Source organism: Drosophila albomicans, chromosome 3 (genome assembly GCF_009650485.2).
Source record: "Drosophila albomicans strain 15112-1751.03 chromosome 3, ASM965048v2, whole genome shotgun sequence".
NCBI classification, from domain to species: domain Eukaryota; kingdom Metazoa; phylum Arthropoda; class Insecta; order Diptera; family Drosophilidae; genus Drosophila; species Drosophila albomicans.
Window position 1 is genome coordinate 28,280,057 of NC_047629.2, and position 19,546 is coordinate 28,299,602.

At 35.6% G+C, this 19,546-nt stretch overlaps 1 protein-coding gene across 7 annotated transcripts in view; it reads left to right on the forward strand.

The window, feature by feature from the left end:
• LOC117567911 (uncharacterized) overlaps positions 1-19,546 on the forward strand; it is a 75,916-nt gene that overhangs the window by 38,353 nt on the left and 18,017 nt on the right. For 4 of the 7 annotated variants that reach the window (XM_052005330.1, XM_034248189.2, XM_052005332.1 and 1 more), the window contains 3 exons: positions 123-359; positions 1,934-2,092; positions 8,396-8,574. In XM_052005330.1, the coding sequence (XP_051861290.1) occupies positions 123-359; positions 1,934-2,092; positions 8,396-8,574 (575 nt within the window). Of the gene's footprint in view, positions 1-122; positions 360-1,933; positions 2,093-5,939; positions 6,121-8,395; positions 8,575-19,546 lie in introns of those variants that run through there. The other 3 variants (XM_052005334.1, XM_052005335.1, XM_052005333.1) reach the window with 3 other exon arrangements.

Consider the following 19,546-nt stretch of genomic DNA (forward strand, 5'->3'; position numbering starts at 1 on the left):
CAAATATACTGCACAGAGCGACGAGTCGAATGGAGTCGAGGCTAAACTAAATTAAATGCTAAACTCACTTGCACACACACACACCTGTGTACTAATGCTATGTGTGCGTGTGTTTGTTACAGGTATGGACTGCCCGATAAGCCATTGGAATTGGGACGTGTCACACCCGGCACCTATTGTACAAGGCAATTCGATGAATGCTATCGTAACAAGTGTCGCCTGCAAAGTCCAAATTATCCCGGCATGTATCCAAGGAATGTCACCTGCTATTGGACCATACGGCAAAAAGAGGTTCCCACCAGCAAGCATGCCATGATTGCCGTCAGCCAGGAGAATCAGCACAAGGCCTTAGTCAAGCGGTAAGTAAAAGACACAGTCAATGTCTGAATGGAAGGGATGGACGGATGTTCTATTCAAAATGCCAAATGCTATGCAACGTGCATGGAGCACATTAAATAAGCATTAGCATTTTGTGGCTCCAGGAGAGCGTGTCGCATTTGTATGACACATTTCAATTTGCCAAATTGCAATTGTAACTCCAGTAACAGTTGTTGTTGCTGTTGTTGTCGTTGTTGTTGCACTTCACACTTTGTAAAGTGTCCTGTAAATAGTAAATGCGCATAGAAGTTCAAACTTTGGGCCACTCAAAACTGTTGAGCATTTTTTGATTGTATTTCAAATTGTATTTTATATATTCCAATTAAATGTTTGCACACAATGCATGCATTTCAAATTAGATAGAAACTGACAGGAAGCTGCGCAACTGCTTCATGGACGGACCCTTCTCTAAAGCAGTCAACTGAATATCCTTTCGAGTGTGCTAACTTTGTGTTAGAAACCGCAACAGCTAATACACTTTCCAGATTTATACATATATATATGTTTGGCATAAGGAAAAAATCATTTTATTGAAGAACTTGATTTTATTGTAGTCAAAAAATTATAAAAAAAAATTTGTAAGTTATATTATTTATTATTAATTTATGTTCTGCACATTTTGTTATATAAATCATAAATTAACTTCTGAAATATAAATAATTTTGTCAACTAAATTATAGTTGTATTCTAATTAGCTAATTTTTCGTCAAAATTTTAATATATGATAAAGACGTTAAGCAAAAAAAATAAATAGCATTTTTTAATATAATTTTTAATCCTCTTATTTATTTGAAATGATCAGTGTAACAAAAGATTTTGTTACAAAACTTAAATTTGAAAATTCTTATTAAATTGTAATATAATTTTATGCTATACATTATTTTAGTATAAAGTATATTCACTTGTGAAATATAAATAGATTTCAAATACATTTTAGTTCATATTATCAAAGACATTTTACAAATGAATTGGTTAACAATTCTTCTTTTTATTTGTCTATTTATTTATTCTAAATAAGTTAACGTTATTTATTATATATTATATTATTATTATATGTATTTATAAAATAATATATTATATTTTTAAATATGAAATGATATGAATGAGTTCCTGAGAATAAATTTTTGATTTATAAATCTATGCGTTATATTAATTTTATGTTTGGCTATAAATATATTTTTCTTTTATATTATTTAAAATTAAAATAATTCAAATTTGAATTAAGAATTCAAATTTTTGTATAAATATTTTGTGCATTCTATTAAACATTAAATTGTAGCGTATACATTAATCGACTTATGACAAGATGCGTTCTTTCATCCATCTGTTGGTTATTAACTTTGACAAGTTCTCCCGTGCAATGTGCAACGCCATTGACAACACAACTCGCAATTGTTTTTCCGGCTTATCGAAATGAAAATGTTTGCATTGCATTTAGCACTGATTGCAATTTTATTTTAAATACCCCTTTTGTTTGACTCCAGCGAACGGGAAATTTGTGTATGCGAATGTTTTTAATTTGGAAATCTGTTTTGTCTTTAACCCCTTTTTGCAGCTCGATTGCCAGCTTCAATAAGACCTCACGCTCGATACGCGCCTGGTCGGATTGTACGGGCGAACGGGATCATTTGATATTCTACGATGGCAGCTCGACCAATGATCCCGTCCTGGCTAAATACTGTGGTGGCGACTGGTTGCCCCGCGTTGTGTCACGGTAAGTGCAATGAATGAAGCTTTTGTTGTGTCTTCTTCTCTGTGTGTGTTATGTGTTGCAATGTGACTTGAAGCTCTTGTCAGGCATTTATTTAACGCCATTTCTCGCTTTTATGAAAAAGTTAAATATGAGCATTGCACGACTCATAATACATTTACAAGCCGAGACAGCGAGACAGACAGACAGTTGGAGAGACAGAGAGAGAAAGATATATACTGACTGACTGAGCGCCATTTTAATGAGCATGTGTTGTGTGTGAGGGTCTGAGACCGCAGTCCTAGTGCACTGCACTGCAGTTGGCCTGGGGCGCATGTGTTCCAATTCAGTTACATATAGTTACTCACACACATGCACACACACACAGAGTCGTAGTCACAGTTCATGATGCCTTTGTGTGTGCCTTGCAATTGTGCGCAATGCTTAAGAAAAACCGGAAATTGGGTTGCTCGGCAGACAGACAAAGCGACCAAAGAGACAGACTTAAATAGAGACACACACACACTCAATACATAAATAGATTTATGTGTATGCCTGTGTGTGTGGCCCGCTTGCAAGTTTTTGCTTGACTATACAAAATACCCGCCTATTGAAAACAACATTTTGATGCTTGTGATTTATGCAATGGCAAAATCTCTGCTCATTAGTTGCCAAGTACTTTTGGGAACTGCCACTATAAATTCTTAAAGCTCCATCGCAGTCTAAACCCAAACAGAGCATTCTTGAATAACACCTTCCTCTGCTGAGAAATATATTCACATTAATCGTATTTATCTGATTGAACGGGTTTTATTAGTTTGCTTGCTGAATAAATCGCTCGCGAAATTGTCCTATAAATTTGTGTGAGTTTCGTGCTTCTGCTTTTTCAATACTTTCTATTTGCTTTTTGTAAATGAGTTACTTTATTTGAGAGCAAGAGCATAAATGAATTAAATTAAATATATTTCATACTTTATTTGGTTTTTATTTCTAAGCAAAAGTAAACTCTCTCAACTGCTAATTGCTTCTCTTTCTAAAAATAAAGTATCTAAACAGTTTTATTGCAAATACTGTGAGTATTTTTACTCTCTTTAAAAGAAACCATACTTCAAAATTTAGAAACATATACACATTGCAAATAAATGGACACAACACTTAATCACAGATGCACAGAATGTCTAAAATTATTTATGGCCTTTTCACACTACATTTTTACCCATCCCTAAAAGTTATTTTACCCCATGTTCCAATAATAAAGTGCCTACATAATAAAAGGAGATATTATTAAATAAGTTGTAGTCGTAAAATCAATATAACAAAGTTATGCAGATATTTAAAATTATAAAGAAAGGGATTTAAATGTTGAATATGAAATTTTAATATGTGCACTTGAATAAGAATTAAGAATAGCATATTTTTTGGAGTGAAAAATTGTTTTTAAAACTTGAAACTATTATAAATAATTATTTGTATAATGTCTTTTAAATTCATACCCGCTAACCAGAGCGTAGCGTAACTTTGTGTATCTCCCATATATGTATATATTGTTTGCTCAGCTTCAACTGTTGAGATGGTATTTGTCCTTTCTTCCGTCCGTCCGTATGAGCACCTACATCGCAGAGATTAATTTGGTATAATTTTCGGATATGGTTTTATTGAAAATGAGTCACACAGTTAAGCAAACTGTAGATTTCTGAGTTGTTAATAATGACTTGCCTTTAAAGGACGATAATTGAGGATATGTTCTTCGATTCGATTCTAAGCATCGTTAAATTTCTTTGTTACTGTATTTTCATTAAATGTGTGTTTTTTAAGACTTGAGTACACATTTCTGAAGAAACGCCTTAGGTTAACCGCTCTTTACAGGTCTCAAGTGCAAAACGGCGGGGCACAAACCCCTCTGCCACATGCCACATTCACGTGGGCGACGTCCGCTCCACTTTCGGCCATTTATCTGCCACTTCAGATTTTGGTAGTTGTTGTTGTTGGTGCTTTCGCTGGGCAAAGTTTGCAGTTGGCAGCCAGCAGTTTACAGTTCACAGTTTACAGTTTGCAGTTTGCACTTTTCGCTGACTCTTGAGACGTGCACATCAACATTGATTGTTGTTGCAAGCCTTCTTCTTCGTTTTTCTTATTATTCCTTCTTTTTTTTTGGTTCGGAGACAGCTGCAAAAATATTTCCAAGTTGAAAGCAGGCCGCAAATTAAAAGTTGCTTAAGCAGTTTGATGATTTTCAATGATGATTATGACGATGATGATGATTACGATCGTTTCACCTTGCTACTTAATCTCTTAATGAGTTGCACTCGGGCATTTATTAACATTTTGCCGAGGACGTCGAGGCAAATTACAAGAGCTGAAATCTTATAGGCAAACATGCACACAGAACGCATAAAGAATGCATGCACCGTAAAATGCACACAGAAGATGATGACGACGACGATGACGATGACGATGGCGTTGACGATGCCGTCGTGCAGTTTATAGAAAGAAATCGGCACAGCACCTAGCAACACCGACATCCACCCACACCACTCAGCACCACCCTTGAATCTCTCACTCTCTCCCACACACACACACACAAGCTCTCACTGCAATTTGAAGAAAAACGGCATTAAGTTCGCTTCAAAAGTTGTCCTCGAACCACGTTTGCCTTCGCCTCTCAACGCGCTGCACGTTCTCCACGTCTTTCGCGACTTGAGCAGACGAATTATAAATGCACACACACACACACACACAAACATATACATATATATGTGCATATACACACACATCAGCTGACTGACTGTGTGTGCGAGTGTTGGCTTACAGACACCTCAGACATGACAGTCATACAATTTGCCTGGCACTTTTCTTTTGCCTTCCCGACTTTCCACGCTGCACATGAGCAAAGGGACCAGATGGAGAGGGAGGCGAGTGAGAGGTGTTAGGGGAACCGTTGCCACATCAAAATTATTAATTTCTCACTGCAACTTAAAATTGCAACGTCTACTTATATATTTTTTGGCATGTGCAGTTTTTCCCAATTTTTTTGGTAGGGTAAACAGCTGTTGCTTTCTTTATACTACAATAGGGGAAAGTGTTAACTTTTTAAATGGTATATTAATTTTTAGCTAGCTATGAGTTTGCTGTGGCTTCATTTTCGATAAAGTTACGCACAGTAGAGCGTCTTGCACCTGTAGACGGAAAGTTTTTACGTGTGTAAATATGTCGAGATAAGTCCACACTTTTAAGTGGAATAAACTCTGTGCTAGTTACCCTCATATGTTTACTTTCAAATGAGTTTTCGCATGATGCAAAGTTAATTTCAACTTATGAACACTTTTTAATGAATTGCTCAACTTACTCTCTTTGACAGCAAACTTTAATGTCAAGTAGTGCTAGGCAAAAGATTGCGTTTTAAATGATAGATAAATTATAAAGAAAAAAAGTAAGAAAGATAGAAAAATTCTAAAAAAATATAGCAAATATATACCGCAAAAATACTTAAAAATTCCAAAGATTATTTTTAATATATAGATTAATTGTTGCTTTCAAAATATACCAGAGAGTTCAAAATATACCACATTGTCTGGCAGTTTGAATGTGGTACTAAATCATTATATCAATTGTATATTGCCTTTGGTATATTTTAGTGTTCCTTCTGTATATCAATTTGGTATACTTTAAGAATAATACCGCACTTTTTTGCTTTTATTGTGTAGCCGGTTTCTTACAGTCAGCATACTCGATTGTCATTTTCTTACTTGTTTACTCTATTATTGTATAATTTCGGCTCTAGCTTAAAAATTAGATTAAAAATTAGATTTTTCTGCTGAGGGTAATGGGTATAAAAATATAGAAGCTTTGTAATGCGCGTATCTAACATTTTGCTGAGAATTCATTTCCTAAGCCTTCACTTTAGTTGGACATCAATCAACTGCCGCTTAAATCCTGTTAGTCAATCAACTGTCCGCTGTAAGTCTGTCAATCATTGGAATTGGAAACTATGAGTAGTTCAATTAGGCGCCTGCCTCTGTTGGCTCTATTGGATTTGCCGTTCTCAAAGCCTTGTGAGTAATGCTGTTAACCAAGCGGCTAGCACCTCAATTTGCCACTGCAGCAGCAGGAGCAGCGTGTGGCACTTTTAGGGCCGCCAATCTGCTCGATATTTTCATGCCACAAAGACCACAAGATGGCGGCGCAGCCCTTCTGCGGTCAGGCATTTGGTAGCCCAAAACGGTAGCAAGTGTAAATACGTGTCCAGTAACCGTCTGGGGATATCGTACCGAAAGAGAGAGAAAATATTTCAGGCCACGCATTGATAAGCACCCATGAAGAAGGGGCGGAGCGAGGTTTGTGTTGATTTTACGACACCCGCAAGTGCCGCAAGCCATTAGGAGGTAGCCAAGTGCGTCAGCAGGACACGAAGGGTATTCTCCTTTGGGAGGAAGCATTTGTGAGCTTTATTAAAAATTAATTTACTTTTCATTTGCAGTTTATTGCACTTGGCAGTGACAAAAAAGTTGCAGCAGCTGCCAACTGACAGTTCCCCTCTCTCTCTCCATCTCCATCTTCATCTCTTCCTCCTCCAACAGTTCATCACACGTGCAGGAGATGTGACATTGTCTGTGTGTGTGTGGGCCCCGGCGTTGTTGGATGTGTGTGATGTTTGAATAATAAGAGTGCCACATCTTTTGCTTCTTGTCTCTCTCTTTTAGCCACACTTACACGTATTAAAAAGCCATTTGTGTTGGCCATGTTTGATGGCTTTTAACATCGTGCGTGGCGAGAGCCTTGACAAGTGCCCAGGTGTGGGCGAAAGCCACACAAGCTGCGCGCCAGTCTCTCTTGAATTTTATGCTCTTTATATTGCTCATACGCAGCATGGGCATAAAAATTCAATTTGAAATTTAAATTGAAAAGCTTCTGGCTTGCTTTCGGAAATTAATAAAAAAGACTATAACAATTCAAAAACAAAAAAAAAAACATTCAATTCATTAGATGACTCTTTAATCAAAACAGTGACGAAAAATCAATTCAAGTAAATTTTGTTTAAGTCTTGCAATCTTACTTGAGGTTCACTCACTGAAGCGGTTGGCCAAAAGTTTTACGAGCACTCGATGTCATTGCCATTGCTGGTGTCTTTTCCAGTCCAGCTGCCTGTTCTCTCTGTTCCTCTGTTTTCCTCTTCCCTGCCAGCTTCGTGCACTTGGGAGCTGGCGTCGTGTTGTCTACAATATAAATGGTGCAACACCCACGGCTGTCATTTCATAATTTTTAGCCAAAAAATCGAAAGACAAACGGTCCCGAAAAATGTTGGCCCGGACATTTGGTAGATTCGTTACTTGCGACTTGAATTGCGCCTTGCGATTTGTTATGCCAAAAAATTTGCCTACAACTTTTTCGGCGATGCGACGCGAGGCGGAGGGAATGAAGACAATGGCGAAAAAAGTTAATTTGGCAGCAAAAATGCAAACAAGCAAGCAGACGACAATACAACTGACAGACACTTTAAATAAGTGGAGAAAGAGTGAGAGAGAGAGAGATGCCAAGAGTTCTGTTCTGGAAAAACTGTGAACCAAAACAAAGCAAAACACAACAAAATACTGCGTCATACTTTTAGGCGCGTCCGCCTTTTCTGGCACGTTCAACGCTCGAATGTTTGTGTGTGTGTGGCCAACAACTTTATGAGTTTGCTTGTTTGCCGAGTTGTGCAAATTAAATTTATGAGAAACTAGTTTCTTCACGCCTCTAATTGGAGTGCCCAGCGTTAGCCTTGTTGGCCAGCTTGTCGTATACACAATCTGAGGCACAAAATATCGTGTTGTTGACTAAGCTGGCGAACACTTTCCAATTGGCTTAATCAAAGTTATAACTTAATACGACACAACTGCCCAAATAACAAATTCCAAAACAAATTTTAAGCTGTTTGTGATTCACTTATATGTAAAAATTTCTTATGCGTAAGCAAATTTCAGTCCTTGGACCAATTTCTCTTTCTCTAGTTTGAGCGATTGTAATTTAACGCATGAATAAACTTCTCAGTCAGATATATTAGTTTTAAATATTATATGTTATGCTAAAATACAAAGATTTAAGCCATATGGCAAACAAATTTGTTTTTTTTGTAGAGAAAATATTAAATTAAGCTAAGGGAAAACGCCATTTAATAAAAGTATTTAAAGGTGCCATTTAGTTAAAAAAATGATAAATAACTCTTACCCAAAAGTACAATATATTAATTCGAAAAATGTTTCATAAATTGTCTCTGGGGATTCAAGCAATTTAATAATAAATGAAATAGTTGTCTAATATAGTTTTTAATAAACTTTCTCTCTCTTGCAGTGGCCCAGAAATGCTTGTGGCTTTCCATTCCAGCCCCTTCTCGGCGCCTCTGCAACAAGGCATTCCGAATCGTGGCTTCGAACTGGATGTGGATATATTATTTACAGACTCGGATTCATATGATTTTGCACAGGGCACGAAAAATCTCTGTGAATTTCACATTAATGCATCGAATCCCGGTAAGTACCGCGAGAATAAGACATCCATGCCAACGAAGGGCAGAACAATTGTCGAGCTCAGCTGTAAAAAAAATGCGAATATTAATGAGCATGACAGCTACGCCCTCATCAACACACTCCCATACCCACACACCTACACTTACTCATACATTCGCAAAATAAATTTTAAACTGGGTCAGCTGAACGTTGAATGCATTCTTAACTTCTCCCTTGCCATGTTCTTCGGCTTATCTACGAGGCAGGCCTTCCTCTGAGTCTCAGTCTCTCAATCTGAGCTTGCTCTTTGTTCATTAAATGTAGAGTTGATTCTGCTTCATTGTTTGATTTATAAATTATTATTATTTATATTGCTTACTCATTAATGCCGCTTGAGTGAACGCGTGCTGTAAACTCAACTCCCCTAGCTCTCAACATCTCAACTTTATCACAACGACTCACAGCGTAACGGGTAGCTAATTAGCACACAGCGTCTTGCAACAATCCAAAGTAGCAGCCACTTTGCTTTTGCCGCTTCTGCAACGGCAACTGTGAAAGATGAATTGAGGCCTCAAGTGCAGCATCCTGTTGGGGCTTGCTGCCCTTCATTAGCTGTAGGCTTATCTAGACGGTCTTAATAGGTTTTTAATTTAATTCGAGGCCAGACGAAATCAAATTGACATGATCTACCAGCAATTGACGTTGTCAGATTGCATGCTTGAATATTGTCTTGAATCTGCTTTCGCTGAATAAAATAAATTAGCTGAGCTCATTGCTCATTTATGTATATGGTTTTCTTTAATATTATTAACAACTAAATTTAGATGTATATTTAAAAATTACACGAAACATTATTAAAATACCTTATTCAAAAAAGTTTTCTGTTAACCTCATAATTAACAGCAAAATGAAGAAAGCAAAGAAGAAAGCGCTTTGTAGAACGCTTTGCAATTGATTTGCCTTCCTCTAAGGGGAATGTTTGGAGGCGCTGCGTGCGGTCTGCAGCGATGTAGACAGACCCTTAATATACTCGCTTAATTGCGGTAAATTGTAAGCTCCTGCCCATAAGCTGTGTGCTTAATTTGCTTCTATTTTTTTGTTTTTTTTTTGGTTTGGTGTAATTTGTTTTTGCTTCTTTGGTGGCGGTCAGCAGGCGGCTGCATTTAATTGAAAAATTATTAAATGAAATTTCGGCGCGCCAAGCAAAATAACGACGACGGACAAACTCTTTGAACCGCAGACTGGTAATTTGTGCAGCCCAAAAGTAGGCAACGTTGTTTTTTTCACTGCGACTTTCTGTGTGTTTCTATGTGTGCGTTGGTGTAAATGTGTGTGTGTTTGCTAACCGCTAATGTTCATTAATTTGCACTTAATAACTTTTGAGTAGGTCTTATTTTGCTGGGAATTTTTTGTAAGCTTTTTGCTCAAGTTTGCTTTATTTGCAAATTCCTGTTCATTTGAAATTAGTTTTCGGTTACGAGTTTGGCTAGTCGAAGCACTCGTCCAGCTGTGTAAACCTAAATGAAAATTCCCCACCCTGTTGTCTGCCTGTTTGTCTTGTCTTCCAAGTACTCATCAGCTTTTCTATACCCAGTGTTGTTGTTATGGTCATTAACTTGCCAGCTTATTTGTTTGTTGTGTTCGTTGCTGTGTGCCAGCTTTTGCCCATTCTGTTGTTTCTCCTTAATTTTTGACCGTTTAACTTTTCTGAAATGCCTCAGCTTCACTCGACAGCGACTTCGACTTGCGACTCCAGCTTCATCTTCATTCTTGGCCTTAGCCTTTGCGTTAGCTTTGAGCTTAATGCCTTGGGAAATGCCACAGATGTGGCCATCGTCTTCGTCGTCGTCGTCCGGGGGATAATCATTAGGCGGAGGCGTGAAACTGGCATATCTATCATAGTTTTAATCTGTGTGCTCATCTATAGCAACTCTCAATGCTTTAAATTAAGCAAAAACATCAAACATTTATCAGAACAGCTGCGAACACTGCAAATGGCCAACAAAATGGAAGAGATCAATGTTAAATGAAATATTTATGGCAATTAAATGTATGGATTAAAGCGCAACCTATCTTTGTGTTGTTCACAACACGCTAAAACTTTCGGCTAAACAATTTGATAAAGAGAAACGGAAAGTTTTTGACATCTATGGGAAACATAAATAGAATTTGTGAGGGGAAATATATGTAGTTTTCTAAACAAAGTTGGGAAATAAAGCACTTAAATCAGGATATAAATCATAAACAACATTTGAACAAAACAAATTCCAATCCTTATCCAATATTTAATGCACATAATTTGATGCTTCTTAGATGCTTTTAATTAGCATACATTTATTAAAATTTGTAGAGCTCGGTCTAACTTGCAAACATTATGCATAAATTGAAAGTTCAATCCGGAGATGGTTGATACTGACTACAGGGTATTGCAGTCAAATAATTGAATTCAAAGGCCAGCTCAAAGTTTGCGCGGTAAACAGCTGTCAATGGTCATTTTAAATATTCGTTTGCTGGCTGACAATTCAATCAAATTAGGCGCACTTTAAACCAAGGCTGCTTGCAACGCAATACATGCATGCAAAATTTAATTAAAAGCCAACGCACACAGAGTGAACGAGAGAGAGAATCTAGAAGAGAGCAGAGTCAGTGCGGTGGACGTGGACGTAGTTCTACATTTAATTAAACTTAATTGGAAAAGTTATGGCAAAATCAAACCAAATTAAATATGCAACAGATTTTGTGCTCTGTAATCAACGAAATGAAAACCAATGCATTCGAAAGCTAAACCAACTCAAATTGCAGTTCTGTTAATCATACGCCACGTTGGACTACGCAGGAATGTAAATGTGAGCGTCGACATGCAGCTTATATTAGACTGTTTATCAAGCGTTATATTTACATTCCGAAGCACACACACACTCACATGCAGAGAGCCACAGCTCATTATTACAACTTTGAAATGACCTTTGTTGTTCATAATAAATTGCTGTGCTCCCTTTTCGCATTTTGCATATTTAAATGCAATGCATATTGAATTTTTTGGTTGCTTAATGATCATGTTTCTTGTTGTTGTTTTCGTTGTGTGCGTGGGATGTTTTGGAGGGGGGTGTGTGAAGGGCGTGTTGAACAAACAAAACCGCGTTGCGCACAATTGAAAGCAAAATGAAACGATAAATATTTGGTTTTCGTTAAAACTTTAATTAAAATCATGTTGCAGCCCGCAATAATTTATTTGTAGCGCATGCTTTTTGCCATTTGTGTTAGTGGCCTTGTGCACTTGTGTGTGTGTGTGTGTGTATGTGTGCGTATCGATAACAAAACAATTATGCTGCTTTACCTTTTCTCCTCGCCCTTTTTGGGGTCATTATAAATGCTTCATAGAAAAGCGCCACGTTTTGCTAATTGAACTTTCCGCGGAATGTTGGCCAAACTTCTGCGCCCCGCTCTTCGCTTCACCTTATTTGTTTTGTATTACTTCTTTTTATTTTTGTTATCCGTGTTGTTTTTACTGCCGCTGTTGTTGTTGTTTACCTTGTGGCACAAGTTGGTGTAAAAATATGCGCATTGTTGCACCTGCCGTCGTGTATGTGAATGTGTTATACCAGTCAAATGTTGCCCCTGTGGTAGCCACATTCATATGGCATGCAAATTGATTTGATTAGCTCATTAACAATTCATAGGGCCATTGAGATTGTAGTCGAAGAACGAAAATAGGCACCTTTTCCCTTTGAGGAAAGTGCTCTTAAATAACAGTTTGTCAGCTTATTAAATCTGATTTGGAATAACAAAGAATATAGGGCAAAGTTATTGATTACAAAGACAAGGACACTTTGCACCATCTAGGTATATCGATAAGATGTACTGCGTAGAGCTATAAATATATCTTGGAAACTTGGTCTGAGTAAATGAAGTCATACTCAGAAATATAAAAATATAATAATAATAGTTTAATTACACTATATAACTTTTGACATTTAGATAATTACCATTGAACTAATAGAAAAATGCAGGAAATATAACTAGGCAAATAACTGAAATTAATTTGCCCAAGTTCTTAGTAGAAATGCAATTATATACAAAAAAAAACAATTTTATATTTAACTTTTAAGTCTCAAATAACAAGCATTGAACATTGAATGATTAATTGAATAAGTTTGAAAAGATAACGAGTAAATTCCATGCACACAAACTTATTCTTTAACTATGTTATTGTCATTACTATTTATTTTCGGACAGCAGAAATACAATTATATAAAAATAAACAAATTGTATATATAACTTGTAACATTTTGATGTATAATATTTTATATTTAGCTAATGAGCAGGGGAGCATAGTTGATTAAAATGTTCCATATAATATGCTTACCCTAAAAATAGCCACAAAGACGCTTTTCCGCTGGCTGACAATTTTGCCTGACACTTAAGCTGACAGGCAACGCAAAGCAACGCAACGCCCTCAATCAATTTTGTTGGCAATGGCGAAACGGCGTTTTAATTACCACACCCCTTGAATTTGGCCATCTAATTAACGCTAATCAACTTGCTGACACTCGAATTGCTGCCCAACGCCGTTTTCCCTCCTCATTCCTAGCAACGAGAACAAAAACAAGACACAAACACAGCCACTAAGCCGCCGAAAACAAAATAGAGTTGCCCGCCCCAAAGATTTGGAATTACATACTTTATGTGCCTCGAGTGTAATAAATTATTATATGAAATCGTTGGAAGATTTGGCTGCAAATTATTTATGCCATGCACAGACCGTGTGTGAAAGAGGAGAAGGAGTCTGAGACGGAGAATCATTTACAAAAGAAAGATCACAGATGCTATAAATTTATTGCACTACAAGCTGAGTAACATTTCCGTTGAAGCCAAAAACCGTTTACCCAATGATTTGTATGGGAATGTGATGGCTATGTATGTGTGTGTATTGTGTGTGGAGAGCCCTAAAAATATGCTCAAATGTGAAGCAAATATACAAAATTTTATTACAAATAAACTGAAGAAGGATGCCAGAAACGTGGAGCCTGACAATAGATACATTTTCTACGTTGCCGGAAGTTGCTTTGGCATTTTTATTGATTTACGGATTATTGTTGAGCAGAAAAGCTGAGCTCAGTTAAAGCGAAAGTTCTCGCAAGGTTTGCTTTCAAACCTCTCGCGATTCGATTCAGTTTGCTTTGGTTTGTTTCGATTTGGTTGAGTTCTTAGTTCGCTTTTGCTCAGCTGTTGTTACAGAAGCAGAAGCTCGAAAGTTTGTTGCAAACTTTAACCAAATCTTGCGATGTTTTCTCACTTCTCTTATTGTTATTCGAGTGCATGGCAACTTGTTGAAATTTTTGTACGTTTTAATTTTGCAAAGTCAACAGGCCCAAGCCAAAAAAAAATCGAAAGCAAACATACACAAAATATATGTAGTAGTCTCAAACAAAAATTTGCATTGTTTAATGTGCGAGAGCTGAATTTAAATGTGTGTGTGTTTTGCTAAAATCTTTTTAACTTCATTTTGCTTGTTTTAGTTGTTACAATATGTGCGTGCAATATAAAACTTTTGCAAGCGAGTTTAGCTAGCATCAAATTATTAAATTTAAAATGTTGTGCGACTGAAAATTTAAATTCGCTCCAAAAAGTGCAATAGAAATGATGTTAAATAAATGTACAAATATTTGTGGCTTAATTAGAAAACATTGTAAAAAAGCAGATATAATTGGGTTTGATGTACGTTTTAAGTTAATTTTTAAATTAAGTTTTAAAGTTTTTTGCGTTGCTTTAAAATTTGTATGCAAGAGAGATGTTAAATAATATTAAAAAAGTATACGTTTAAATTAGAATTTATTAGAAAAACTGATATATTTATGAAGCCAAGCTTTCAGTTAGTTCCTTAATAAAATTTACTTATAAAACAAATAGGTTGTATAAAGTTACAAATATTTGTTGTTTAATTAAAATAAATTGCAGAAAAAACTGATAGGTCAAGTTGCCAGTTAGTTATTAACTAAATACATACATATATGAAGTAGTTGACTTTAAATAATGTGAAAAAATTGTTATTAATATTACAAATATTGTGACTTCAATAAAATAACTTTCAATCCAGCTGATATAATTATTATATCAAGTTTTCAGTTAGTTCGTAAATTAAGTGCTGCTTTAAAATAAATAAAAAAAAATGTGGTCAAATTTAAATAAATAATAAAAAAATTTGGTTAAGAAAAGTTTTTAGTTAGTTTTTTTTTTAAATGCATTTATAAAGTTGTTTATTCTAAAATAAATATTAAAAAAATGTTAAGAATTTCTTACAAATATTATGGTTTAATAAGGAAAAAATGGATATAAATATTAAATCAGCTTTTCATACACGTATATTTTTAATACTTTATTTTATATTTTTAATAACTTTTTAAGAACTGAAAAATTAAGTTTTAAGATTCCTTTAAAATATATTAAAAGATATGTTAAATAATATTATTGTTATAATTTCGAAACCAAGTATTCAGTTAATGTTAAAAGCTGAACACGAATTTCATTCTGAAATTAGAACTTTGTCGGTTTTGTGTGGACTAGAAATGGTTGCAACAATGAACGCATGGCAGAGGCCATTTATATTATCTGATTTGCACAGCCAATGGATGTGCGCCTTTAACTAAAAGCGGAAACTCTATAAAATGTTGCAGAATTGGGGAGAAAATGAACACGGAAACGTCTTTTATTAGAATTTTGCCATAAAATCGAACCACAATGGCAGCGCATGCATTCAAATGAGGTCATTGCCTGGCTGATTTGGCAGACAAAAGGCGAGGTTGGATATCAGAATGTGTGAGTGGGTGGATGAGGGGGGAGAGGGGAGAGGGACAGACTCTGCATACTGCATAGAGTAGTAGTTGAATTTGCCGTTGTTTAGTTTGCTTATTGAGTTGCAATTTTGTTTGCAATCAGCGACAAAATGCATAAAGTCGATTCAGATGACAGAGCCAACTAAAGGGCATGTCAATGTGTGCGTGCGTGTGTGTGTGTGTGTGTGTGTGTGTGTGTGTGTGTGTGGGATGTGATGTGCAAACAACAAATTAGCATATTTGCACATAACAGCAACATTTTATTTGTACATCCAATGTGTGTGTGCCTTTATGTAATATAAATATTTAAACACGAATTTTGTGAATGGGCTGTGTGTGTGTGTGTGCGTGTGTGTGTGTGTGTGTGCAGCCAAACTGACAGACTATTAACTTTAAGTATTATTTGCATGCGATTTTTTATTACTTCTCCTTCTTGTTCTTCTTCTTCGATTGATGCTGCAGATAAATCTGGCAAATATTTGTCATATTTATTTATTGTGAACAACTTTGTTGACTCGACATTGTCCACACGTGATTGGGCAGCCATCCAGGCGATTCAATTATTGTCTTAGCTACCAATAAAACCAATCAAGAACATCTCATCTATGCTACTAAGAGCGAAATAAAGGGTAGCCAGTGGCAATTTTATTGCTGCGAAAACAAAATGTTTGCAATTAGTCAGCATTCGCAGTGCTGCAGCATTTCTTTGCTTATTTCTGGCCTAATTATTGGCCTAATCACAAATACATCAGCCAAATTGATTATCGCCCCGAGGCGCATGCTGCAGCATATTAATTGAAATTTACTCGCCAACCCTCTGACTTGTTTGGCTTGCCATTGCCCCATAAACAATAATATCCTAATAAACATTTATACATATGTTTGTATGAGTGGAAAAGTTTGTAAATTTCCGCCGAAAAACATAATTGACTTGCTTTTGTTTATTGACCCGTAAATTAATTTCACTGTTCGAGGCTTATTTCTTATTTATGTCATGTTTTTTATTTACTGCAAGCAAATCATTTGCATTGTCTCTTTTTTGGAATAATTTAAATTGGCAAGGCTATCAGATTCGCATGTTTATTAAATATGACTGCAGCTCTTACTTTGAAGTGACATTTAATGTTAAACTCACTTTGAGTTAATCACATTAATTGTTCTTCACAATAATGTGTCTGAAATTGTGTTTTATGACAGTTTATTTAATGCAAATGTAAACAGTTTAAATAATGCAAATTAAAGAAAAAGTTTAAATGTATAAACTTCAATTTTAAATTTGTCAGTTTTATATTAACACATTTCAGTAAATTTATATTAAAATTGTAATTTTACAAATCATACAAATAATTAAATAATTTAGAAATAATTACAATTTAAACTTCTTTAGATATTTCATACTTAAAGTAAGTAGTTAAAATATAATATATAGAATTACAATATTAAATATGCGTAGTTTAAATGAATTTATGAATTAATTTTCGGTGATCTCAATTTATTATTTGTCAGTAAACTTGATATTAATTAATTTCTGAGATTTATCACAATATATTTACAAAGTCAGCAGAAAAATGAATCTACGGTCAGACAAATTTAAAGCACCGCAACTATTAATGAAAATATCAAAAGGATATCTAATAACGAGCGAAAATACATTTCAATAATATTTTGTTGCACAAAGTTGCAGCTCAGTAGAATAATGTCAACTGATTTTGTATGAGTTGCATAGTTGCCATTTTTATTTTTAACCAAAAATACGCATCAAAATCTGCCATCAAAACTGTCAATTGAAAATTAGAGCAGAGTAGAGCAAAGGGCAAATATAATGCACACACAAGCAGAGTTAAATTCGAGACCACATGAGAGTGAGAGAGAGTGATTGAAAAGTGCTGTGATTTAAAAACAAATACTGAACATACAGCAATATTCACAGTGAGCACTCACAGCACTCAAAACACTTGGGCACTCGAGCACTCGACACTCGTGTTTGGCAATTCATACTGTATTGCTTATATGAAATGTAATCATTGCCATTTTGTGCGCCATGTGAATTAGTTAACGTTATACGTTGGCGCACACGGTCAAAATTACATTCCAAGTGGAGACTGGGGAGTGGAGAATGGAGAGTGGAGAGTGTGGCCAAGTTTCGATCTCAGCTGCAGTGGCGGGTAATAAATTTCGAGGGCATACAAAATGGCGACGGCGACGGCAGTCGCCATTGCTGCCCAATACAACATCACAATGGCGCGCACAGAAATAATTCAAGACCCGGAATCGGAATCGCTGTCAGAGTTGCCAGCTGCCAGTTGCGAGTTGCGAGTTGGGTGTTGGAGTCAATGGACCTGTGCCGTAATAGTAGCAATAATAATAATATGCTTATCAGCGTGCCATAAACTGAAACTCAACTCGCAGCGACGCGACGCGACTATCGAGCATAGTTTGAGAAGAGAGAAAGAGAGAGCGGAATTGGGAATTGTATGTTACTGCGTGTAGTTCGCTGGCTGGCGAACCGCAAGCGTGGCAATAAAATTGTTATTTTTGCGATTTATTATTAGAGTGCATTTGGGTTTTTGCGGCCGCGAGCCCACAAAATGTAGTCGTAATTGTGCGCAACGCATTTCAGCATTAAATTATGGGGTGTTAGTTTTATTGATTGCGCGGCCAAGAGAGTGGGACACTCCCACACCTCTCCTTCCCTCTCTCTCTATCTACTGCTCTCTTTCCCACACTCTTGATGTGCGGCTTGATTGAGTGGCATTTCGTTTGACTCTGTTGTTTGATTGCTTGTTAGGTTTTTGTTATTTTTCGATTTGCTTTTTCGCCTCTGTGCAAATTAAATACAATTGCCCCCAGGCAACCATATCCATATCGATATCCATACACATAACGAACTCCACATCTACTTACATATGTATGTGTGTGTTTCGATTTTTGCATTTGTTTTTGTTTATGCTGCATTATATTTAATGCGTTCAAACAATTAGTCGAGACAATCGGATGCATTGTTGCGATTGGGTGCATGTGGAAGCCATTGTCCTAGAGCCATTTAAAATGCAATTCGCTTCTATCTCTTAATGGGTGCAACGCATTGTTTATGTGCCCCAATTTAGCATAGGGCCTATTTTTCATTTGAATATTTTCATTGAAATATGTGTTCATATTCGTATTTATTGCTCTATAAGTCAACTGTGGATATAGATCTCAATTATTTCATTGATTTTCTAGTAACGGCTCTTCAAAAATCTTTTAGTAGTTAAAAGCAAATATAAAAATAAAGGTGAATTAAAATTTAACAATTGGCATTGCTATAGTTGAGAAGATCGTTTGTTTACACCTTTGATGTTTATATGTATTACAAAAATAGTAGTTATTTTTATATAAGCATTTTTTGAGTTTAGCTATAGTTACTGTAGAATGTATGTTTTTATAACCGCTACCCATAGATTATTATAACAAATCGAGAAAAATCGAATAACAAGCGTAAGTTTTAAGCTAAAGTCTCGAATTTCGGTATAGAATTCTAATTCGATCGAATAAAAACGGTGGAATTAAATTAAATTATTTGACAGACTCGTATATATAGTCTTCATATACCATAAAACGTGGTACATTCGAAAATTAAATGTGAATCAGACATAATTTAATTTCAAGTCCGATATACCATTTGGTATATTTTTAGTATGTTTGCAGTATATTGGGTATATTTTGTGAAAAATACCCCAAAATATATTTCTTTTATTCAAAATGGGTAGCGGGTATCTCACAGTACCCTCGACTGTAGCTTTCTTGCTTGTTTCTATTGCCCCTTAAAATAAATATAAATAATAACACCCGTACATAAATAAAAAATTTAGTTTCGTGTGAATATTTTTATTCTTTTTGAAATCTTTTCTGACCACACAAATTAATCTTTTGAACAAATTATTAATTCATAAATAATTACTTAATTATGAGTAATTGTAAATATAAACAAGTAATTACTGATCCATTAGTAATTGTTTATAATTACTTAAAACTACATTTCCTCTCCTTGAAAACTTAAATGGTTTTCTCAATTATGCCCAATCGATACTCAATTCCTCTCCTTTGTACCATTGTTAATTAATGTTGATTAACTTTGCACATGCATTGTTTCTAGCATATTGAGGCCGCTTTGTATCTCCTTG